The following is a 16931-nucleotide window of genomic DNA, read 5'->3' on the forward strand; positions in this document are numbered from 1 at the left end:
ATTACTTTTCATTACTGCAGCGAGGACCAGACCACTAGTTAGGGGGAAGACGGGGAGGTAAGTGATGCAAACGACTCACAGGGATTAATATCTTACTTTGTACATTTCAACTATATAAACTAAATCAGCGATATTAAAACAATAAGCTACACGGAATCAAATAATACACGTGTGAGTAAATCTTTAGTGTTAGAAACTAAACGGTCGGACCCCCCCTGTAATAAGTGGTATGTCCTGGTGTATGTTGTCACGGCGTCATTAGCGTGCAAGTTGGACAGTAGTGCACTGGGGCAATGTTGTAGTTGCAGGAGCTGCCTGGAGCAGGACGAGAAGTTAGTGCTCGTCTAGCTTCCTGCCTCACGCCTTGTTTTGTCTTTGTGCAAAAAAAAGGAAAAAACAACAACAACTCACGATGGTCAAGCGAAACTAACCAACTGCTGGTGTGTCAGTCGTTGGATCCCCGAGATGTTCACCGTGATGCTTGTGAGTGATAGTTTTTAGCCTTAACGTTAGTTTCTGAGTTGAGTTACCTTAGGAACTGGCAAGCCTCTGTGTCCCAGCCCATAGAGTGTGAAGTGTGAAGTTACTCCTTGGTGTTTTGAAAGTATGTGATTCAAATGCATGGCGATATGTACGGTGAGAGTTTGTGACAAGAAATGAACTAGTCGTCCCACGATAGCAACGGGGTGAAAAGTATCTACTAGCTTTGTGGGGAATTGCGCGTTCACTTAGTTAAGTTAGCTTAGCAAGTTTTCCTCATGTGTCCACTACCTTTGCTTTGTCCCACTTTTGTCTTGTATGGGTAAAGAGGTTACTGCCTCTGTTTTCTGCTTGCATTGATTACTTTTTCTGCTCTTTCTTCTTTTGTATGTCTGGAATACCATGTCATAGTTTGATAAGGGGATTGTGTGGTGAAAAGTTGCCTGTGTAGGTTCATTTAATAATACAGCACTGCTGTCAAAAGAAGGTTTGCTGAATCTGGAAAAAAAAAGTTCAAAACCCGAGTCCTAAAGACTTATTCCTGGCAGCTATCAGTTTTTTCATGTTCATGTAAGTATCATAGCATCCAATGTACAGAGTATTCATCGCCTTTGTGTAACCCCAGAAACTATGCCTGTCTTGTATAGGCAGCTGACAGTAACTTGTAAGCTTAAATTGTTGAATAAATCAGACTAGGTGACAAGCTACTGAGTGTTCTGTGCAGTCTGCAACATGTTGCTCAAAAGCATTTTCCTGTGAATTGGCTTGCCTTGGAGTGCAGACAATCTGGTCTGCACTTGGATTTTCACTCGTGCATTGCACACACATGTGAAGATGGGTTAGTATACCAGCTACCCGTATAAGAGCTGTTAAATACCTTTTCCACAGCCATCGGGTTCATGGCTCCATATCTGATGCCGCAGTATTTGGCCATGTCATTTAGTCCCTCTTGCTGGTATGTTACAGTTTTGCCGTTGCAGTGGAATGTTGTCTTATCTCTATCTAGTTAACCTTCCCCTCAGGTATGAAGACAGGCCTGGCTGACATACAATCCAACAGAATCTGCAATTTCAGTGCTCAGTCGGAGCATAAACACAACAGCTTGCTTAACCTGAACTCTTGTGAGTGTCCCATTGGCTATGACTGCCAAAGTGTATAAGTAGCTCATAGTGGCAGTTTTTAATCCTTAACATACACAAATTTGGTGAAGTGGCATAGAGAAAACATCGTATAGTAGGCTTTATTGTTGGTGTACAGAAGTGCCGATTTACCTTTTGTGGAAGTACATTTCATATTTTGTCATCCGTAGTTTGTGGCCTTTCTCTCGAGTTCAAAATCCTGTTTGCTCTGTAGCCTGCATGTAACATTCTGTGAGCTCCCGTCACACCAATTTGCTTGCCAAACTCATTTCCCTTTCATGAGGGATTTTGGAAAAGGAGTTTAAGGGACTGTTTGTGCTGGTTACTTGGACTAGCTCAGTTTTCAGGGCCTTTTCTCCACCTGGAGGTTTGGCAAGCTAATCTGCAAAATTGTTGAAGCAATTTAGTACAAAGCAAGTTGCCTATCAGACTGTGCAGATGATTCCCCCTTCCTTGCCCGTATTGCTGGAAATATTTAGGCCTAGACAATTCTTTGAGGTTCTCTGAGATCCTGTGTATCATAATGCCTAAGTTATGACATTGTTCAAGCACTATCTTGGAAAAAATGCTGTTCCTGTCTTTTTCAAGTTCCTATGTCTGGTCAGTGGAAGTGCAGTGTGGGGGAAGGGATGTGCTCTTTCTCATCGAATTCTTGATTTTGATTGAATGCAAATAGGCCTGTGTCCTGTAGATGTGACTTACTCCTATTTAGGCTTATTAATGTGCAATGTTGTTCTGCTGTGGAAGTAGAGGCATGCTGTGTCTTCGACCCTTTGTGATTAAGAGACTTTGTTAGATTTAGCATTCATGTGGACAACATTTCTCTCCAACTTGGACAGGTTTGCTGAAAGCCATGTTTACAGACCTCAACGAACCTCTTGTTCTGAACAAATGTATACAGTGCAAGTGATTATGTATGAGATAATTAAACAGCAGGCCTTCTTTAAAACGTAGGCCTCCTTGGCTGCCATGCATAGCCTTGCTGAGCCTTTGTGTTTATGGTAAGTGGGCAGCTGCATGCTTGTGAGACCATGGCGCTACCCCAGGCCCTCAACCAAGCTTGGTCACCATTATTGAAGCCTCCCAGCCATGCTCATTTCTGACTATTCACTCACTGCTTTAAATTTAGTGTATGCCTCCCGTTTGACATAGCCTAATTTCTGTGAAAATGCAGGCAGCTGTGGGCTAGCCTACACCCTATAATGTGTTTCATAAATTTCTTTTCAGTCAGTCAGCCGTAGCAAAACTCGATGGGGCCTGCCCTTTGTAGCCACTAATTGATCACAACACAAAGAAGTTTTCAGGTTTCAGAAAATACCTCCATTTTCACAGTGAAAATGATGCGCAGTGCTGCAGAAAAAGCCGAACCGGTTTGCGGTTTTATCATTCAGTCGGTCTTCATGCACCCTTGGTGTCCTGCGCTTTGTGATATGCCCTGTCAACACGACATGACATGGGAAACTGCCTGAATGTGCATAAGTCCAAATATGGATCATTCACAAGCCGTGACCACTCAAAGAAATAGGCCACAAGAGCCAATAGTTTGGGGACACAAACTTTTTAGGAACATGCATATTTTCTCCCAGATAATTTTTTGTGTGGAGTTGAGCTAAGCATGACTGTTGCCCAGCATTCTTTTCTCAAGCGGCCCAGTGATGAAGAGCAGCACAAATCCCTCAGCTAGGTTTCAGGTTGGGCCGTCTCAGGTGCTCAGCAGATGCTCAGATTACTGAGAGGGCCACAATCCTGGGATTGTTCTGAGCAGGACACAGATCCAACTGCCATGCATGCAGGAATGTCAAAGGAGAATATATGCAAATGCAACCTCAAAATTATGCTATTTGTGGGTGGGGGTGGTAATAAGTGTTTTGTATAGCTTTACACACATGAAAGATGTAATTAAACTCGAATCTTGAGTTCTAACCTTTAAAAGGGCTAAAAAGTCTATTGATGCATTATTGATACAGTCGTGTAACTAGTTAACAAATTGAGTTACTCAGTAGCCTACATTAGGCCTATATAGCCTAATGGGGCACACAAATTATGTCAAGCAGTGTTGTTTACCACTAGTTCTCCAAGTGCCATAAGATGGATTAGTATTAGCTCTAATTGTCAGAGTCAGACTCAAAGCTGCCAGATCCTTATGTAATGTTGGCCTAACCCATGGGATTACAGTCTGAGCAATGTATAGAAAAGCTGCCCTAATTGGAAAATTGCATTTTAAAGCTTTCAGGGGTGACTACACTTCAGAAGCCTGTTGTAATATCTAGGCTGAAAGTCTGTACTCTTTCTGGACTAGGAAGAGGCTGATTTACAAGATAGTACTCCTATGTCTGTTTTACAAATACAGAAGTTCAGCCAGTTCAGCCGACTGTAAATTAGGCCTAGGCTTCATACTTGACCCAATCGACTCTGTGGTTTTCCTCTCTTCCCATCTAGCATTTATTTATTCTATGCGATAGCTTGCTTTTGCAACTTTTGACACCCCAAAATAACGCCGGTTGAAAGGCTTGTGGTGACCACAAAGGAAGTGTGGAGCTCAATCAACTAGTCCAAGACGGCACTATTGTAGTGCTATAAGAAGGCTGCTGTCACTGCTGAGTTCATGGCAGTCAGTCTGTCAGTCAGCAGCCTGTTTGCATGTGGTAGAGAGCCAGATCCGAGGGAATGTCCTACAACACTCTTCCCCTACTCAGAGATTAGACTTCTCAGTTGTCACGGTGGCTGCTGCCCTAACCCAGATAAAGAGCTATCGGCCCCCAGAAGCGTGAAGGCTCTCACTGATTCCAGATAACGGCAGCATCGTTATGAAGGTGAGTCTGCCCTGACGTCAGACGGGTAGAAACATCCCTTTGGCAGCAGTTCTAATTCCATGAACTAGATACCTCTGTCGACTTCATCGGCATCTTTTAACACAGAAGTGTATGCGATTTGAAGCGAGTGCAGTGGGTGTACCCACCAGGCATTGGAGACAAATGAGGGGCATGTCTTGGTATGCCTCATACGTTTGCTTTACAGTTTCGCCTGTGCAAGAGAAAGCACAGGCCGTTTGCCAAGCCCCAAGGAGAGTGCTTCTCAACACATGCAAGTTTTCCATTCACAAACTGTCACACAAGTTTGAATGGATTTCAAAGGCTGTGGGACTAGGTTAGGCTTTTCTTAATTCTATGTTGTTCAACTTCTGTCATAGAGCCGGGGAATGTTTATAATTACATTATAAACCTCTCCCACTTAAAGCGCTTGGTTTAGATTTGTGGGGAAAAAAACTTCATGCCGTCGCCTGACCGTGAGAAAGATGAGAAAATTGTTGGGATGCTCCTCAACTAGAAGTAATGGATCTTGTTTACAGTTTAGAAGAGTGTCAGACTACATTCGCTTATAGTAGCCTACATTTTTCATCCCTCTATAGAAGGAAAACAGAAGTGCTCCTCAATGCTCATCATTTGGTGTCGTTTGTGTAGTATAAAGATGGTGTTAAAAAGCTTTTTTACCCCCTCCAACCATGGGCCTAGGAAGCACGGGGGACAGGGGGGACATGTCCCCTCCAATATTAAAAGATGCTTAAAATGTCCCCCTCAAAAAATTCACCACGACATTGTGTTATTTTGCCTCCGCATTGAAAAATCATCATTCTGAAAAGCCTTTGACTTTGTGCAATGTGGAATGAAGTTGAATGAAGTATCTCCATATGAAAAAAGTGCGCCACAAGAAATAGACTTGATAGGGCTTCATATCGGTGAGGAGCAGACAGCAGTCAAAGCAGCGTTCCAAACTACAGCCAAAAACAAAGATGCATAGATCATGTGAAGAGGTGTCACTCTGGCCCTAAATTAAATATCTTGTAATTACATTACATTACATTACATTACATCATTTAGCAGACGCTTTTGTCCAAAGCGACTTACAATAGTACATTTTGTCAGCAGTAGTGAAATTACGTGTTCTGTTCTGCAATATTAAAAATCTGACGTTTTGGCCCGCAAAGGCAGATTGTAAAGAATATAATGACTTACATTCTGATGCAGGCCTTTGTGGGCAAAACAACAATGGAATGATATTAACTGTGTAGAAAAAATAAATACATTTATATTGTGAGCAGAGTGATGCCTCTTCACTTGATCTGAGCAGAGCAGTCAGCGAGCACAGGGCCATTAAAGTGTGAATCATAATGAAGAAATTCATGGTAATCAAACGGCAAGATTTCCAATCAACACTACTGATCAGGTGCCGATAGAGAGAGAAAAGAAAAACGAGGATGTGCAGCAAATGAAAGGTATGATATTGCGCCAAGGAGGAATAAATGTGTAAAAAGTTATTTAAAGCTAGTTTTCATGACTGTCAACAACAAAAGGTCAATAGCTTTGTTGTCACTGCTTCCAAAAAGCACAGACATCTGTCCGTTAGTTATGTAAAGACAATACTTTTGCCTCAGTGTCCTGTATGCTTGTAAGTATGTAATCTTTCTCTGATATTATTACAGCACTATATTTTCGTCTGTGCTGATTTTTAAAATAGCAAGGTAGGTTAGTCCTAGTTGTTTTGCAGCTAAACTTAAACTTAATTCTTCACCATATTGGATGGCTCGCATCTTGTCTGAAACGTTTCTTTGCATGGCTCATTATCCTACCGTAACAGGTACAGTGCTGGCTTTTTGTATGTCCTTTATAATTAACATCTTTTCAAGCTAAAGCCAGTCAGTGTTGTAGCAGGGCTTGGAGAAAAAACACACTTGGCTCTTAAAAAGGACCAGTGCACCCAAAAAATAAATGACTAGAAACCAGATAATATCAGTGCAGTTAGTTGGAAGGAAAATACAACTACATAAAACACTGTAATTCGAAGACGGAAATTATGATTATTGTTATTGTATTATTATTAATGAGAAACAGGCGAAACTAGATAGATTGGCTGAAAGCTTGCTGTAACCAACACATAAAGTCTGACCTGTCACTTAGCACCTGAGTCATTCTTTCTTTATTTTCAGATAGCCTTTTTAAAAGTTACTAGAAATGAGTATTGCAGAGCTGTTTTTTGAAAAAATGTCCTCCTGCAGAGCATGCCCGCAGACCCCAGTAGTCAAATCCGTCCCCCCCCAATGGCCAGCTGCCTCCTACACCCATGCCTCCAACAATGTGGTTTCTTGGGCGAGGTTTCTTTCTTTCCTTGTCAATGCCATCTGCATCCATCACCAAGTCATTAAGGGTAATATATAAACGACCGTTTCCTCCACTCCAGCACGTCCCTAGTTATCTCTGCCTTGGAACACAGATCTGTGTGGTTAATGGTCACGCACAGTATAGACTGGCCTGACCTATTCCAGCTCCATGCTTTGATCTGTCCTCTTCTATTCAGAGGCCTCCTTGAACTGTATTGCTCTCCTTGTGGAACTCAGTTTATAGCTAAAAACATCCCAGTGTTTAAGTTGTTTTCCTGATGTGATAAGTGTTAGTAATGGAAATCATATGCTGCACGCAAACATCACCTAGTGCCGCCAGTCCGTCAGCCCCCTCAGGGTCTTGTGATGCTGCGCCCCAACCCCCCCCCCCCAACCTCTGATGTTGCCTCTTTTGTTTCCCACGGTGTCTCATCATCTGCACACAGCACTCTTTTGTTTCACAGACACCATCTCTTTCTATTTCTCTCTTCTTTTTTTCTCTCTCTGCAGTTGTTCTGTCATTCAACTGGCCAACAGACACTCTTGCGTCTCTGACCTTGCAGGCCTACCACCATCCTCTGTACACCACACGCTCATTGTTTCATTCCCCTACCTGACTTATCGGGTGGTAGTAGTAAAATCATCTGTGGTGATACTCTATAGATTTACATCTGTGGCTAATCAGCTGTTTTACTGTAATCGGTGCGGCACTAATGCGAAGAGGGTTGTTTTGATAACCGCAAGGTCAGCTATTCCCAGCCAGCCCCTGAGGATTCAATTACACAACTTTGACTTTGCTCTGCTCTCTGTGTTCCAGTGTGGAACACTTTGAGGAAACTTGCTCTCTCAGATGACCGATAATCTTCCAAATGGACAGGCAAGAGCAAAAACAAGTTATAGAGTTCCACTTTTGGTGACACGGCAGAGAAACCCACGGGGGAAGTGAAAATGCAGCGTAGTTCACCTTACAGACTGCTATATGGTGACATAGGCTATGCTCACACACTGTGAATCTGAGTGAGTATTTGCTTGCTCACGTGAGAATTAAAGGATGTTGTCAAACCGCCGACCTCCTTTGAATTTCCCCCTTCAAGCCAGCCATGTTGGTAGTTGTTAGAGGGTTTTGCAAGAGTGTTTGTGTGGAGAGTAAACTTCAAATGCCAAAAGACTGAGAGGGATCTGTGTGTGCACTGAGCTTGAGGACTTAAGAGAGCATTGGGTTTGGTCTGCAGTGATGGTGTGTTTTAGTGCTTGCACCCAGGGGATCCTTGTTCTCCACAATCCAGCTGGATTGTGCTCTGCTTATACGGTAGACAGAATGTTAGAAATGTACCGAATCCTAATCCTTTGCTCATCTTTCTGTGTCTGCCCAGGATTGGACCGAGGAGTGAAGCACATTCCTTGAGGGGTTGAGGGGTGCTGCCTGTGCATATGAGAAATCAGCCTGCTCACGCCATGCCCATCAAGATGGCCTCCAGCCTTATTTGCCTGCACTGGAATGGCTTGGGACAAAGATGTGTGTTGCCATGGTGATCATTTACAAGAAAACACTGGAAAAGAAGGGTGTTGACGATGTAACATCCAAAAGGGCGGATTTGGGCCCGGTGAGAGTTTATTCTCTACTTGTGCATGAATTTTTCAGAGGTTTGTGTTGAGTGTGTGATTGCATGTTTACGTGTATCTCTGCCAACGGGCTTCAGCTGCGCTTGTCAAGGGGGAAAACAACAGGGTGCTGTTATAAATCGAGAAAAATGTTGCCTGCCACATTCATCATGCCACAGCATTTTTATGGCCCTATATTATATTTTCCTATTTTTTCAAAGTTAATCAGAGCTTGAATTTGACAGAGACCCAATAATCAACTTAACTTCCCCTGAGTCAAATTTGTTGGAAAAATCAAACGTGTTGCCTTACGAAATCCCAGGAAATAATGTCAAAAGAATTATTTGGATGTTACGCACTTGACAGAAGGGATGTTTTTGTTGCAATTAATGATGATTGCATTGTAATAGCTCCCAATCGTTATCACTGGGGTGTTTGTCATCTGGTTTGAATCCTCAATGTTCCATTTACTACACTCAAAACAACAATGGAGTATTTTAGTTCCACCCGGCTGGGCAACTCTGACTCATTTTCTAATCAGCATCCATGCAGTAGAAACCTTCTCCCTGCCAGCGTAGAGTGAGAAAATTCCCCCAGTAATGTGGACCGTGTTTGCCCTCTTGGCCACGTGAAATGAAGTCATCATGCTCTGGGCTGGGTATCAGTCATAGACATTTATGGTGGAGCTCTCTCTCTCTCTCTCTTTCTCTCTCTCTCTCTGTTGACTGGCCATGCTTGGTCCTCAGCTCAAAGCAGCTAGTATCCTCCCAACATACACTCTAACGGCACATTTATACATACACAGACTTTGACTTTGTTAATAGTTTGTGGTTTTTAGACTTTTATTTGTTGATTATTAACTCATCCCCACAGTGCTGGTAGTTGATGCTAGAATGTCCTATGTTTGTGAGTTTGAGCGGTGAGCTGACGGTGGGTCCTTTCTGCATTTCCGCAGTTCCAGGCACAGACCATGAGCCAGGGGACTGCCCTCTTCTCCTGCGGACTCATGGGTAAGAGTCAGCCCTCTCTGTGACCCCTTTCAGTCAATATACACACATTCACACATGCATACACCTCACCCCCTATACTCTCACGTTACATTCGTTCCTTCTTGGCCCATTGTTGTCCTTCATTGTGCCTCACTTCCCATCACAGACTGGGTAAGACCTGTAATTATGTACTCATGACATCCTTCAACAGCTTGCGGGGCCCAGAAAATGTCAGGTGTTTTGCGACAGCCTTGGTTTGGATGGGTGGTGCTGCATTGTCACCTTTCAGAGAGATGATTGATAGAAGAGCAGCCATCCAGTCCCTGCTGCATCTGGTCAACGATCACATGCTATTATGTCAAACATGCCTGACAGGTGTTCCTGCTAAGATGAATGTGCATTAATGACCATGTATTAGCGCCTTATCATTAGCAGCATTCTCATGGCGCTCCTGCATGCTACAAAGCTGTGGACATTTTGTCACCAAGTTGAATATCTGTTAATGATTTAAAAAAAGGCTCCCATCCTCCATTCATCTAGCAGTAGTAGGAGTAACAGCCTCTACAGTTTTTGTCCTGTAGTTATGTACATGTGGCTCATTTCAGATTAATGGTTTTTTATGCTCACAGTAACTTGGCACTGAGTCCGTAAGACTGACAAGGTCCTGGCAGAGAACGCCACACGACCAGTAGGTGTTGTTCACGCTGCCCTTTGTTCTTTGCCCTGCCCATGTAAATGGTATTTTGGGGATTTTATCTCCAGAGGAGAAGAATAGACCTTTTGCATACCAGGAGTGGGTAGCGGCCTTGTTGTTCAAGATCTGACTCATGGTTTCTAAAATGGCTGACCCAGTCAGTGATTCAAGAGTGTTTCTGCAAGTGGGGTAGCAGGTGGTGTGCTGTCTGGGCATGGTATCTATGGTGTTGCTGGAGTGTTGATCAGTGTTGGCACATAGCTACCTGGATGGATCTCTGATATAGATCTCTTTAAAAACCAGCGTCCTACTGCAATTCACAAGGTAGACTTCACCGATAACCAAGATAATAAGCCTCAGTCACAATGTTTATGATGGGCTATTGACATTTGGTCAACTATGTCTCTGTTGGAACAAGGCTTGATATTGAGTCAGTTAGACATTGAGCCCCATTCTCTTTCCCCAATCAGCTGTGCTGACAGACTGGGTACACACTAAAGCAGTGCCTGGAGCCAGAGCAAGCTTTATTTATTCTCGTTTTGGATGCCCTCTCTTCTCTAGGTGGCAGGTGCAGATTACATAAAGCAGTGCATACTGTCAATACAAAGTACACATACTAGGACCAGTGCAGTGACCCAGACTGGAGCAGTCTCTGTCTAATGGGCGTTTTCATTGTTGAGGCTGCCACAAATGAAATTAAGTGCACTTGACCTCCCAAGATCATAGAACCCTGGGACTAGCTGTTTTCTGTCGCCTCAGTTTTGAGGGCAAATGTTGGTCAGACCTCCATACCTAAAATGCTTCTCATACTGAGTTTAACTATTCTCAGTTGGAGAGACCTGCAATTAACTCTCGATCCATAAATCATTTAGGGTATTTGTGGTCGTAGTGTTGATATTCAGGTCAGGATCTTGACTTGTTTGGTCCTCGATCATCTGATCTGATGATCTTATTTTCTCTATTTTGGAACTGAATTATTCAAACTATTACTTTTGCTCTTGTACTAAGGGCACATACGTATGTAAGTGGAGGTTCTCAGTATTTTTCTCTTGTTTTTTAGGATGGTAGGTTATTCAATTGAATTGAATCTGGCTTTTTGTTGCAGAGACGAGCCGGTGGCGTGAGGTGGGTCGGGGCTGTGCTATACAGCAGAGGCCCGTGGGGGCCAGCCTGGAGAGCCTGTGGGACGTCCTGCCAGAGGTGCATCAGAGTCCTGCCCATTGGGGTTGGGAAGTTGGCACTACCTCGAGCACCATCACCAGCTTGCTGCAGGACCTCAGTCTGACTGAGGCCGCGTCCTCGCCCTCCACCGCACCCCCCAGCAAGCGGCAGTGCCGCTCCCTGTCTTGCTCAGAAGAGCTGGGTGGTTGCCGCTCTGCCTGGCGCCCCCAGGGCTCCCGCGTGTGGACAGCAGTGGAGAAGAGGAGGTGCCACAGTGGAGGCAGCGTCCAGCGCGGCGGTGCCGGGGCCGTGCAGGTCGGCTTCCCGGCCATGCAGCGCAGCTCTAGCTTCAGCCTGCCTGCCCGGTCTAACACCCTTGAGCTGCCGTGCTTCGCCCAGCGCCTGCCCTGCCCCTCTGCCTTCACCGGCCTGACTCCTTCCTCCTCCGTGTCCCTGTCCTCCGAGCCCCCAGCGCAGCCCCTCTACCTCTCTCATGAACAGATCTGCCTCCCTGAGCCCCGCGGGCCCTCGCCGCCCAGCTCCCCTGACTCCACTCCAGAGCTGGAGCGCCGTGGCGGGCAGGGGGGGTTGGCCCGCAGCCGCTCACAACCCTGTGTCCTCAACGACAAGAAGATCGGCATGAAGCGCAGGAGACCGGCCGACACACACAAACAGAGGCCTTCCCTGGACCTGGCCAAGATGACCCAGGTTGGTATTTAAAACTGCTGCTTTTGACTGTAAAACAGAATGTGCAGCGGGAAGGGGATTTGTATCATATTTAATTAGGGCAATGTATATTCAACAAAAGCAGACCCTAATGCAGATAAAGTACAACCTGTCAGTTTGTTCAGGTCAGGAGTGTGTATCCTTTGTAACATCATTTGATGCCTGTTATACAATCTTTATTATCTGTCCACAAGCTATCTTCATAATCCTTTCCATTCCACATTGTAAATGACTTTTTCTGTGACATTTGAACCCGTCATAGTCCTCGTTTCATGGTCTGGGCAAGTTTACCTCTGGATGGCTCTCCTTGGGTCAGAGACAAGACCCTCAGGAAACGGCCAAGCCAGCTGGGAGCTCTGCTAGGTCAATCAGTCTCACTAACGAGAGCTAGTCGTTGCAGCAATTTGTTCCTTCCATGTTGGATAAACAAACACTTCAAAGGTCATGCCATTGTGTCCTGTTCTCCCCCAACACACCTCAAAGTGTTTCTGCAGGCACTATCATTAAATGAATGCAATCTTTCATGCAGGCCTGTTCTGGGTCACATTCCATTATGTGGGTGTGTATTTGTACTTGCTGAATTGGACAGAGCGTGAAGTAAAGCATTGCCTTTTTTTATTTGTGTTACTGGAGTAAGAAATGGTTCATCAAATGTAAAGGTAAATAGCAGGACAGATGAGCTTTTGTTCATAAAAAGAGATGTGTGTAGTACTGGTTCATCTTGGATCATATTCCGCTGTTTCCTCTTCATGGTGTTATGAAACCAATGACTGTGCTGAGTTTTATCCACTTATAGAGTAAACCATGTTTCAACCGACAACCTGTTATATCTGTACATCCTGGCAGGCTTTTGTCTGTTTGCCTCATAACCCCACACACACACACACACACACACACACACACACACACACACACACACACACACACACACACACACACACACACACACACACACACACGCAGTAATGTTTCACACGTACACTGACTGGATCGTAAACACAGGGCTGGACTTGGCCCCTCTGAGAAAGTCACCCAGAGTTCAGCAGTGTCTTAACAACAGGGCTGCTGTGACACGACAAGCGGACGCCACACACACTCCAAACAGGGAGGAGGTCAGCGTGGAGAAAAGAGCCTTAGGCGAGGCAACCAACAATATTTTTATAGAGAAACTTCAGGGTGCTGAGATTGTTAGCATTGGGTCTTTTCCTGCTGTTCATCATCTCAGTGCAAGGTTATCTGCATTGTGTTCTCTGTTCCTCTATTTAGAACGCACAGCTGTGACATAGGCTTTCTGCTCAGGTAGGAGGGCGCTGCCTTTGAAACCATGAGACGCCGTTTTATGGCTTCATACGAAATAATCAGATTTGCTTTCATTGATACAATTTTTTTTTTTTTCCAAAGACCTTCTTTAATTCCTGTCAAGTGACTCTGGTTTTAGAGGCAAGCCCTGGGGAAAATGATTTCCAGACATCTTGGCCCGGATACATGCAACCAAACCCAGAGGAATATACTGTAGCTCTCATCTGGTCTGTAGAGCTACTGTGGCATGCAGCCTTTTAGTCCGGACAGAGTGTTTAAAAGTAGGAATCGGAAAAATATGCAGCCATGAATAGCCAGGGGAGTTCAGTGGAAGCAAAAAAAGAGTACATATCAAGATGAGGGTCAACTGTTGGCTAGTCCTATTGTTCATAGGATAAACTTGCTTGTCACTCAACATAAGTGCCTCACTTTTACAAAGTCACCCTACCATTCAAAGATTCGTCATAGTGCTGAGTGTGTCTCTGAAGTGTCCTCTCATCCACACCCCATGGTGGTATGGTTTACCCAGGGAGAAACTGCTACCCTCTGTGTGGCTCGCTGCGGCTCTGTGAATGTCAGGAAGTAGAGCAGCTGTGGCAGATATTATAGATCGTCGCACAGGGGATGCGTGTTGGGTAAAGAGATATTGATTTCTGTAAATTCAGCTCAGTGGGTGGATTGCTGCCACAACCGGGCCTCATGAGCTATTGATCAGGTTTTATTGACGGAGAGTCAAGGTCATTATGGATGAGGAGCCTTTCTGCTCTCCTCTCCATTTCACCATTCAGGAGGGATGTGATAGTAGCAGGCAAACTGGACACCAGCAGTGTTTGTTAATGACCCTCATTCTAATGTGGTACAGTAACTGTGAGATGAAACTCTATCAAAGAGCATAGCCATCCCTTTCATTTGCCCTTAATATCTAAGTATAAAAGCCCGAAACTCTTCCTCTGTAGAACACTTCCTCTGTTGTAAGATAGAAGCTATTCTTGGTATGGCTAAACACAGCATGTTGGTGGCCCTATTTTGCTAAGGCCCGGACTATTCATGGCCTTTATCAGTTTGGTCCCAGGGTCTGGGCCAGAAATCTGACTCTGTCCAGACTGAAGAGCTAATGCAGAGGGCAGCGATGCGATGCTGGCTTGCTCGGTGCTGACAAATGTACCATGTTGACCAGAGCCAAATAAAACAGCAGGGCTCCTTTGATCTACTGCTGCTCCGGTGCAGAGCCCTTTCTTACTGCTGGTGGCTCTGGGACATGGATCATAACTTTCCACTGACACCTTCCTTCTCCTCCAGCCTTATTCATAGCTCTAGCCAATTCAGTAGTCTTCATATTCCAAGATCTGAGCTATTGACGAGTGATGAGTCCTGAATGTGCACACATGGCTCTGCGTGAATGCATTTTACTTTGTTCGTCTGCTTGTCTGTGTCACTCTCCTCAGTGTGAGATGCATCCCTTACAGCTCCACGCCTGTTGAGTATTGCATAAGAACACAAGTCTCCTGTGTCCTTTTGGCCTAACACGGTAGAGGTCAGGCATGAGAGACAGCTGTCCTGCCTACTCCACATTAGCTGTCCAGAGTGCATAGGCCTCTGTAATACAGCCTCCCACTCCGCTGAGCCCAGCTGTCGTGGGCCTTGATACGCCTGCAGCAGCGCTGGCACATGTGGATTTGCCTAAGGAATTTGCTGGGTTCCCCAGATGTATGTGTTCATTGTGCAGCACCAGTGAAAGGCCAGCAAAGTCGAAAGGCTGACATGAGTGATGTCTGCCCTCCGGGTATCTGGCCACTTGCTGCCTGGACTCCCGCTGGACCTCAATTTGCACGCTCAGTTCACATTGCTTCACTCATCCAACTACCAGTTGCTCCAGTGTGTAATGCAGGCTAAATTTATACCCTAATAGTCTTGTTACTTTTTTTTGTATTATATTGGTTGTTGCCAAATGTCCATCTTTGACATGTTGCTCACATACTGTATGCATACAGTAGAGGAATTGTATTCAGAGGATGGCTGAATGCAGTTAGACTTGTGTTTGTGTCCTAGTGAGGGACATAATCTAACATGAGGGAAATATTTTTTTGATTTGCTAACCAAATAAGCCATTACTGTAGAGACCTGTGTGGAAACATGCCAATAGACAGTATAGGACTGACACTATGCAACATATTTGATTTCGTACCAGTCCAAAGATTTTACATGTATGTGAAAGTTTATGCTTGCTTCTCTGAGAACTACATAATTATTTTTCTAAACAAATCGTTCTTTCTGCCTTTCCACAGAAACTTCGGAATTTCCACAGCCTTAGCTGCCCTGGAATCACAGGGGAAGACAGCTGCCAGTCAAGCCAGGCCCTCCCCATTCTCAGGAGCACAGCCCAATGTGAGACCGACTTCTTGTCTGTGAGTGAACAGGGCTTGGAGGACGTTCAACCCCGGACCAAAGAGGGCGAGATCACCAGGAGCGGGGCGGCGGACCCCACCATCGAGGAGCTGGACTGGAACTCCCCAGACTACGGCGACGTGACGGCAGGGACAACCAATGGGAAGGACCGTGAGCCCCTGTGGGCGGGGCTGTGTAGCACAAGGAAGGACATGTTTCAGCTGGGAGGCGAGCTTGACATTGAGCAGATCGAGAGGAACTGAGCTGAACTGCCTCCCCTCCAGGGGTTAAGGGACTGTGAAAGTTGATCACTAGGTGGTACAGTCAGTAAACTGTGCTGATAGTCTTAAGGACAAAGCAAGTGGATAGCTAATGCGGGGAGCGCCCCAGCACTTGCCTTGACTTTTTCCTCAAGGAGAGATTGAGTAGGAGCTTTGTGGGGACTGTGTGCAGTCAGAAGCTACTTCCCCCTGTGCAGGATCTCAGATGTGTCTCAGGACAACAAGGAAGTCTGTGGGGTGGGGGGGGTGGGGGAACCGTTGTACTGGGGTCTTAAAGCATTTCTCTGTAACCCTGATTACCTGTCATTGTACTAGGTATGGAGAGAATACACAGCAGGTTTGTATAAATTCTCTGCACTAGAAATAGTGAAGGTTTCTCTGACGTTCTTTAATAGTACATGGGTACATGATGGACAGACACGGAGACTACTTTGACAGCTACTGTTAGTAAAGGCCCTTTCACTCTTAACTGAGCAATGAGCTGCATGCACACACAACCCATAAAGTATATTGATGAGCTTAACATTTCACACAGTAACATCGGACTATCCTCCGAGATCTATGCTCCTCTTTGTTTGAGAGAAACTTAGTGATGCTAATAGCGTTAATATTCTTTCTTTTTACAATTTGTAACTACAAAGCTATGTAAAACATGAACATATTTCTATACAAATAAACACAGTTTTAAATGTGTCATTTGTAATCACGTTATTTCAGTGTCTTTACTCACAAAATTTGGAAATTTGGGATGCCAAGGGTATGGCCTGTACCTTTTTTTTTTTTTTTTTTTTTTTTTTCAGGGGTTTATGGAGAATGTCTGTGTTAGCAGAGCACATGCATTAACAGCAAGGTTATTGTTAGAGATGTCTTTAGTGCAGCAACGCAGGGTGACCCAATTAAGCAGCAGGAAAAGACAACAGTAGTAGTAGTAGCAGTAGTAGTAGTAGTACTGTGAGAGGCCTTCACTTGACGGACACCCTCTGATGAGCCTGTGTTTGTGTGCTGAAGCGGGGAGTCGGC

The 16931-nt window shown here is 44.9% G+C and overlaps 1 protein-coding gene across 1 annotated transcript; it reads left to right on the plus strand.

Annotated features, from left to right (window-relative positions):
* Positions 1-291: 291 nt before the first annotated feature.
* fam53b (family with sequence similarity 53 member B) lies at positions 292-16149 on the plus strand. Its single transcript, XM_071536719.1, has 5 exons — positions 292-483; positions 8148-8378; positions 9332-9386; positions 11165-11928; positions 15531-16149. The coding sequence occupies exons 2-5, from the start codon at positions 8289-8291 to the stop codon at positions 15891-15893; spliced, it is 1272 nt and encodes a 423-aa protein (XP_071392820.1). The 5' UTR covers positions 292-483; positions 8148-8288; the 3' UTR covers positions 15894-16149.
* Positions 16150-16931: the final 782 nt, after the last annotated feature.

This window comes from Centroberyx affinis, unplaced genomic scaffold, assembly GCF_046629955.1.
Source record: "Centroberyx affinis isolate AG114_WGS23_722 - 3 ecotype Tasmania unplaced genomic scaffold, CSIRO-AGI_Caff_v1 ptg002930l_1, whole genome shotgun sequence".
NCBI lineage: Eukaryota > Metazoa > Chordata > Actinopteri > Beryciformes > Berycidae > Centroberyx > Centroberyx affinis.

Excerpts from the sequence above, each read along its gene's own strand:
- fam53b (XM_071536719.1), top strand. The coding sequence starts at position 8,289 with ATGTGTGTTGCCATGGTGATCATTTACAAGAAAACACTGGAAAAGAAG. Across the intron at positions 8,379-9,331 it reads AAAGGGCGGATTTGGGCCCG|TTCCAGGCACAGACCATGAG; the intron begins GTGAGAGTTTAT and ends GCATTTCCGCAG. Across the intron at positions 9,387-11,164 it reads CTTCTCCTGCGGACTCATGG|AGACGAGCCGGTGGCGTGAG; the intron begins GTAAGAGTCAGC and ends TTTTTGTTGCAG.